The sequence below is a fragment of the Gaeumannomyces tritici genome, assembly GCF_000145635.1.
Source record: "Gaeumannomyces tritici R3-111a-1 unplaced genomic scaffold supercont2.1, whole genome shotgun sequence".
Taxonomy (NCBI): Eukaryota; Fungi; Ascomycota; class Sordariomycetes; order Magnaporthales; family Magnaporthaceae; genus Gaeumannomyces; species Gaeumannomyces tritici.
Genome location: NW_008804545.1, coordinates 4,880,778 through 4,888,173, shown reverse-complemented (window position 1 = coordinate 4,888,173; position 7,396 = coordinate 4,880,778). Strand labels below are relative to the sequence as shown.

The window sequence follows — 7,396 nt, the reverse complement described above, 5'->3', positions numbered from 1 at the left end:
CCGCCGGTCGGCGTCGACGGCGTCGCGCGGCCCGACGGCTTCATGGTCGGGGCGCTGCACGAGACGGTCCGGCGGCTTCTGGTGACGCGGAGGGGCGTGCGGACCCCGTACCGCAACCCGCACCGCAAGTTCCTACTCCGCGCCGCCGACCTGCCGCCGCCCGGGAAGCTGCGACCCCTGGCGCCGGACATGCAGTGGGACGCGGTGCGGAGCGGGGACGTGCCCCTGATCATCTCCAGGACCGACATCCCCAAGACTAAGTATGGTGGACACCCGAGGGTTTTCTTGCTGGCTTTCGCCATTTCCCCCCTATATCTATCTGGTCATGTGGCTCATACGGTAGTTTGCGTTGCAATACACAGATCTACCTTGATGACCCTGCCTAGTCTTGGAATAAGACTTTCGGACGGAAGGCTTGTTGCATGGTCGTTTCTAGGTATCGTCCCGGAGGCGCCTAACCACCATTGCATGCGACATCATACTTCAGTCATCATACTGACCGATCGCTATACAAAGGTGTCGACGGCACGCTTTCGACCCTCCACTGCGAGGTGAGTTGACAGGCTGGCCGTGTCACTGTTTGATATCAATGCTTTCCATTTACCAAGCTGCTTACCTGTTCACTTGGAAAGGAACCGTTTCGAGGCCGCGGCTTGGCCAAGGCCATGGCGACGAAGCTTATCAGCGACCACAACGAGGCATCCGGAAACGACGGGTTTTGCGCAGCAGACGTGCACATCAGCAACGCTAAAAGCCAGGCTGTTTGTAGAAGCATCGGGGGACGGAAGGCCTGGAGGGTATCATGGTATGGAACAAATCGCCCTTTGACACAAATCAATATCAACCGAATTTGTATTTTGTTGGGAAGCTGACACGAGCTATGTAATGTGATATTTATACAGGTCAATCATCGCCAATGACAGCCTTTAGAAGAGTCTCACGGCCCGGCTTTGCTTGGAAGCCATAATCTTTTTCGATTCCTGAATCAAACAGACCCGTCCCGTTAGTTCTGGGTTTGGCGGTGAATTTCCTGGAGGTAGAACTTGAGGTCGTCCGGGCTCACGAGCGGGGTGATGCCTAATTGTTTAACATGTATAAGCAGAGAGCCTTCACAAGCATGCAATCAAATCTCGGAAGATACTTACCATGGCCCAGGTTCACGATCCAGCCCTTCTTCTTCGCGGCCCACCCAAAGCCCTCGACCATTTCCTCGACGGCCGCGGTGATGGCCTCTTTGGTTCCGTAGAGCACTCCTGGGTCGGCATTGCCTTGGAGCACGATGGACCGGTCGCCGCGCGCCTTGTCAGCCGCCGAGGGCCGGAAGGTCCAGTCCAGGCCGACGACGTTGTAGCCCATGTCGCAGGCCGATTCGAGGGCGTACCAGGCGCCCTTGGGGAAGACAATCATCGGGACTGGGTCGAGCCCGAGCTCCTTGAGCCGCCTGGGCAGGTTCGCCGATATGTAGGACAGGTACGGCGCCGAGAACTTCTCAAACGACGCGGGCGAGAGCTCGCCTGCCCAGGAGTCGAAGACTTGCACGAGCTGAGGGATACGGGTTTAGCCCATGCACATATTGGATAAAAGCCCGTACATGCCCTATATCATGAATCACATAGGGTTGGCATACCTGCGCTCCGGCCTGGACTTGCAGAGCCAGGTACTCAACGCAGAGCTCGGCAATCTTCTGCAGCATCTTCTTGCTCTCCTCGGGGTACCTGAAGATCCACTTCTTGCTCTGGATGAAGAGCTTGGTTCCGCCGCCCTCGACCATATAGCAGAACAGGGTCCACGGGGCGCCGCAGAAGCCGATGAGCGGGACGCGGCCACGGAGCTTCTTGCGGGTCAAGGTGATGGCCCGGTAGACGTAGTCGAGCTCCCTGGAGACGTCGATGTCGCGGGCCATGACCTCGCCGTACTGGCCGTCATCAGGCGAGCTCAGCGGGTTGGGGAAGTGCGGCCCCTTCTTGTCCACCATCTCGACAGTCATTCCCATGGCCTGGGGGATGACGAGGATGTCGGAGAAGATGATGGAGGCGTCCAGGAGCCCCGCAAACCGCTCAATCGGCTGGAGCGTCAGCGTCGAGGCCACCTCGGGGTCTCGACAGCACTCAAAAAAGTCCCGCTTTCCCTTGGCCTCGTGGTACTCGGGCAGATATCGCCCAGCTAGGAGAGGTTGCACATGCTGTCAAGACCAGTTCAGGTTGACGACGCTAGTGATGATATGGGTGTCTGTATACCTTGCCTCATGATCCATATGGGAGGTCGCTCAACGACCTGGCCTGCAGGAGCGCATGCGTGTTAGACTGACTGATAATACCTCTAGCCTCCTCTTTCTCTTCTTCTTGAACTTCAAGGGATTGTTTAGCTCGGCCGGATATACTGACCCCATGCTGCCCTGATGATGAGATCATTCTGGAGGGGTTCGAAATCGTGGCCCATGGTGAACTGAGTTTGCTTTTTAGACTATTTTACAGTTGGGTTTCCGGAAGAGGAGGTATCCTGGTGTCCGACAAAAAGAGAAGTGAAGGGAATATGAAAGAGAAGAAAAGGAAGGGGAAAATCGTCAAATTTCATCACCAGAACGTGATCCAAGTGAAGCTTAGCTCCCGCCATTGCCGAACCCGGGGGAACCCTTGCCTTTCGCGATGGAGACCCACTGTGCCACATGGTGGGGGCTTGTGGCTGACGCTCAATATCATGGGTGGCACGGGCCTAGCCGAGCTTTGTCTGGTCACGGCATCGCAAGAAACCGCACCGAAATTCTCGCTCAGCGATGTTTCCAGCAGACTCGGGGCAGCCCACACCTACGATACACACGGCCCGATACACCTACTAGAGGCCAATTCCTGCCTTCCATCCTCCGGGCTGCCCCAATTCTGGTTCACAGAGAGCCTCATGCCGCCGCCGACACAACCGCCGTCGATACCCGTTGACTCCTCAACCGACCACCGATGCGGGCGCGATGTGCTCCACGATGCCGCCTACCGACCCCGAGCCATATTGCTCCGGCAGACGCCCTGGCGGGTGGGATCTGGATCACCGACTCCATGCTCTCCAGCATGTTTGAGCGGTACTGCTCGGTCGCCAAGGCGTCCCGCCGCATGGCCAGCTCCGCCCCCGGCCCCCTGGAGAGCAGCAGGCGACTAGGCAGGCGGCGCATGGCCGACGCCGCCATGCCTCAGACACACCCGGCCCTGCCGTCGTGGGCGTACATGTACCCCGCAGATTTGACCCAATGGCGCTGGGAACGCCCGACAACCGCATCCTCCCGCGCGCAAAACCAACTCAACGACGAGAGCCAGCGCAGCGCACTGCCACTGCCGGCGTCGTGGCTCTCGGCGCTACTTGGTTGGGACGGTGGCGCTAGTCCGAGAGCATACGCACACAACGAGGAAGAGGGGGCAACTCTGACAGTCACACCTCCCGAGGTCGTGTCCAAAGGCCAAGGGACCACGGCGCTCGACATGGTCGAGTCAGTTCAGAAACAGTGCCTGCTGTTCTGGGACGAGATCCAGGCGCTGGATGCCGCACGCGGCCCGGAGCTGCTGGTAGACGCCAAGGCCAGGTACGCCGAGATGATGGAGTCGTTTCAGCAATATATATCCTTGGGGATACTCACATCTGGCGAATGTGAGCTGGCGCTTGAGACCCTCGCCGAGAAGATCCGCGACAAATTCTGCAAACCATCACTCCACAACAGGCTACTGCTACAACTGTATGTCAAGACTGTCAAAGGAATACGGTCCTCGCGGCTGGCCCATGGCGAAAAGTACAACAGGCTACCAATCAAGCTCCTCAAAGGACTTTCAGAACTCAACAGTGGTGCGCACCTCATACGGGGCTTCAGGGAGATAATGGCGGAAGTTACACCTGAGCTACTGGGCAACAGGGAACTGGGATGGGTTCAAACCATTCTACGCGCATGCTTGTCGACGTGGTCTGTAGACTCCAGCTGGGGCAACAGATCCCACCTGTCAACAATGGTCGACATAGCCCAGGCCGAGTTGGGTGTGTTTTCCGGGAGAATGTCTGCATTGCAGGCCGCTCTCTCGAGCGACGCCGGGATAGAATATTGCTTGCGCGCGGCCGACGCAGCCTCTGGATCCCTGCAGATATGCGACATGGCATTGCGTCTGTCTCGAGAGATGCGAATTTCAGGACCGGACATCGAAAGGATTCATGTCTCTTTGCTGGCCGGCGCCATGCGTGGCTTCCACCTTGGACAGCATCCGGACGTTATGAAGGCTGCTGAGAAGGTCGTCACCGAGCAGCGAGGACAGCCGCACCACCACAGGCTATTGATCAACTGGCTGTCGGTTCTCAGCCAGATGCCACAGGTCACGCAGAAGACTCTTTTCGCCTTTATGTCAGGGTCTTTCGAAGGCAACAGAGCGGAACAAGTCCGCCCTTCATCTGCATTCTCGGAAGTTGAGCTGTGCCATGTGCTCATAGAGCAGTGGACCAGCCGAGGGCACATCAGCTACAAGGAATACCGCGCCCTCAGATCTAGGCTGCGGGCATCGGGGCCGAGCCACGGATTGCCGTCTCTGGTCGAGTCAATATACGACGTCAAGAAGGCGGATAGCGCCTTTTGGTTCTACATCGGTCTCTGGCAGTGTCTACGGGCTATAGGCGCCACGGAGCGTCTAGTGCCAGCGCTAGAAAGACTGAGTCGGCAGCATCGCGCTCGCCTGAGGCCTGCCTTGGTGAAACTGGCAGAAGCCGTGACTAGTCAGACTGGGAGGGTGGCGGAGGGGATTCACGGATTGTATCACGGGTTGGATGAATGTCATCTCGCGATGGAGGCCAATGGAGGCCTGGGGGAGTCGGACCACGCCCTCAGTGAGATGGTGAACGATACCGAATACCATCCATTCGAGGTCTTTGAGACTCTGGGACAACCACTGATCACCAAAAATACCCCCTCGGCTACGCGGAGGCGTATCCTGCACCGGCGGTTCCGCATCTCGCGGCGACAGGCTACGATATTAGCGAAGTTGAGTGTCATGTTCAGCAAGGCAGCGCATCTGACGGATAGTCAGCGGTTCCGCTACGTCAACCACTGCGTGCTTCTTCTCAAACGTCACAATACGCGTGGGAAGGAGGCTTCGGCGGCGATGACGGGGCTTTTCAAGGTGGTGACCAAGGATCTTCTTGAAAGCGGCTGGACCAGGCCGAGCCGTATCCAATGGTTTTTGTGGCTGGTCAAGAAGTCGCAGGGTGCGGCAGCGGCAGCGGAGTGCCGCAAGGCATTGGACACCTGGGCGCAGATTTGGGCCCGTCGCCGCCGGGAGGAGAGGGCACAGCGGGACGATGAGAGCGGAAACTACATTCGGTAAATCTTGAACCAAAGCCAACATTCCGTTTACAATAGCGGGCTTGGCAGTCCTTGGCGATATTTGGAGCCATGTTCCCCCCCTTTCGTCACCTGCTTGCTTGCTTGCTTTTGTCATGGGAAGTTCCGTCCATGATGCCCAGTTCTCGATGCATTTCTGCGTGTAAACCATGATGAGCGGTGAGGAGTTGCGGGCTAGGGGCCAAAATCATGCGAGATCCTGGACAGCTGAAATTAGGCGCTCGTCCAGGGGTTGAGAGTGGAAAAGTTCCAAGTCTGGCCTTTGCTGATGTTTATTTTAGGGATAGCCTGCTCGAAGCGGAGAACGAGCGAGTGGCGAACGGAGCAAAGGCATAGGCCTGAGAAGGCCCTCAAATTCCCGGCAATGGTGCTGGCGGGATCAAACATGCTCGACGCTGGCAGCAACACGTGCAGGTAGGGTGTACCACCTACCTGTACCCAAGTGGTAGGTATGTGACTTGGGACTGCTTCGTTTGTTTGTGTGTCCAGCCAGCTGGCCGGCTAGCCAAGAAATCCCTCCTTCTCTCCCGATCCCAGAGGCTCGGTTCGTGGGTTCGCGTGCCAGCTTGGGCCAAGACGGCTGGCGACACAGACGCACAGCACGGCACAGCATAGGGGTCCCGACCTGCCCAGCAACATTGGCTCGGCGCCGCCAGCACATCTCCTCAGTCGGAGCGTCTCTGTCCCACCATTCCCATACCGTTTCTCATCCCCTTGTCCCTCCCGTGCATGTTGATTATTCTCCAATGTGCATGGTATCTTGCTGTTGACCTGGGTGGCCCAAAGGCTGATTGCACACCGGTGTTACATTCGTGCCGCTTGTCGCGCACCAAGCGTATGCCCCTGCCCGTTCGCCATCGTCAACCACAGCCCCAAAGGGGAGAGAGAGACTGTCGGCAGGACAGATGACAAGAGGCAAACTCGGTGGGTAGCTAAAATGCGATTCGGATATCCTATAAACGGCCCTCAGTCACGGTTTGGCTGGCGAGGGGAAAGCAAACGGAAGGAAAGCAGAAAAGGAAAGAAAAGAGAAAAGGCCTGGCTCGCATCACTTCCAACTACGGCCTGTCTGTGCGCGTGCATGTTGAGAGAGCGCCGTCACACTAGCGTCACCTAGGTTGGTCAAGGCTGGTGCCCAAGAGGAGCACCGTCTGCCTCGCAAGCGCACCAAGTCAAGGGCGGCTCGTGGCCACTGCCCGCTAGCTGGCTCGCAATTGTCCAGGACAGAGGTCGAGCCAGCCGTCGGCCGAGCCCGAAGCTGTGCGAGATGGCGGGCTTGGAGGCTCAGGCCATCCGCGATTGCGCAGGTCCGAGGAGCTCCAGGCTGAGCGTCAACCCCGGTCCTTCCGCATCGGGCCAGCGCGCCTTCCTTGCTGGGACCGCGAAAGGGAGGGCAGTATTTATATCTCGTCGTTGGGATCCCCGCTTTTTAGGGGCACCACCCGCAACCCCGTCCTCACTTACGTCCGTACGCTACTGTGATCTTCCCACCACGCCCACGCCCTTTACGCCCGCTCGTCCCTGCCTGGCCAACCCCAAGAAAAGAGCCCGCCACCTCGCCGGTTCGACCGCGCCCTGATTCCTGATTTGTCCGCCGCCGCCGCCTCCGGTGCCATTGATACAGACCAAGCATTGGAAGCCGGGACGAGAGACGGACGCCCTGCTTGCTTGCTTGCTTGCTTGCTGTCTTGGGGCTGCATCCACGCTCTTCCGTTGCGCCGCCGCTAGAAACCGCTAGGACCGCTAGAAGCGCAACACCCGCCCACACGCGTTTCTGTCTGTCTCCGCACAGATCCTGCCAGAGAAGGCTGCCCTATGTGATTTGTCCCCGTTTATGCCGGCGCCCCCCTGTGCCTGGCCCTCTGACACCACCGTCAGGCCGCCGTCGCCAGCCCGCAGGCCCGCTCCTGCCTAGAACGGACGGGCACGCCCTCGCTAGCGCCGACGTTGCCAGCCTGCCAGCGGCCCGGTCCCCCACTACACCCACCACACCCACCTTGTGCTGTCGGCTGGAATTTGCATCCCAGCATCCCACGCCTT

At 58.6% G+C, this 7,396-nt stretch overlaps 3 protein-coding genes across 3 annotated transcripts; 2 read left to right on the top strand and 1 right to left on the bottom strand.

The window, feature by feature from the left end:
- Positions 1-42: 42 nt before the first annotated feature.
- GGTG_01542 (hypothetical protein) lies at positions 43-560 on the top strand (the record flags this gene model as incomplete). Its single annotated transcript, XM_009219309.1, has 2 exons — positions 43-260; positions 488-560. 2 exons carry the CDS (start codon positions 43-45, stop codon positions 558-560), a joined length of 291 nt encoding a protein of 96 aa, XP_009217573.1.
- Positions 561-1,003: 443 nt separating this feature from the next.
- Positions 1,004-2,439, bottom strand: GGTG_01541 (uroporphyrinogen decarboxylase; the record flags this gene model as incomplete). The annotated part of the gene is made up of 5 exons (XM_009219308.1): positions 1,004-1,077; positions 1,146-1,542; positions 1,628-2,163; positions 2,238-2,279; positions 2,385-2,439. 5 exons carry the CDS (start codon positions 2,437-2,439, stop codon positions 1,004-1,006), a joined length of 1,104 nt encoding a protein of 367 aa, XP_009217572.1.
- A 303-nt stretch (positions 2,440-2,742) lies between these two features.
- GGTG_01540 (hypothetical protein) lies at positions 2,743-5,891 on the top strand. Its single transcript, XM_009219307.1, has one exon. The coding sequence runs from the start codon at positions 2,952-2,954 to the stop codon at positions 5,337-5,339; it is 2,388 nt and encodes a 795-aa protein (XP_009217571.1). The 5' UTR covers positions 2,743-2,951; the 3' UTR covers positions 5,340-5,891.
- The last annotated feature ends 1,505 nt before the right edge of the window (positions 5,892-7,396 follow it).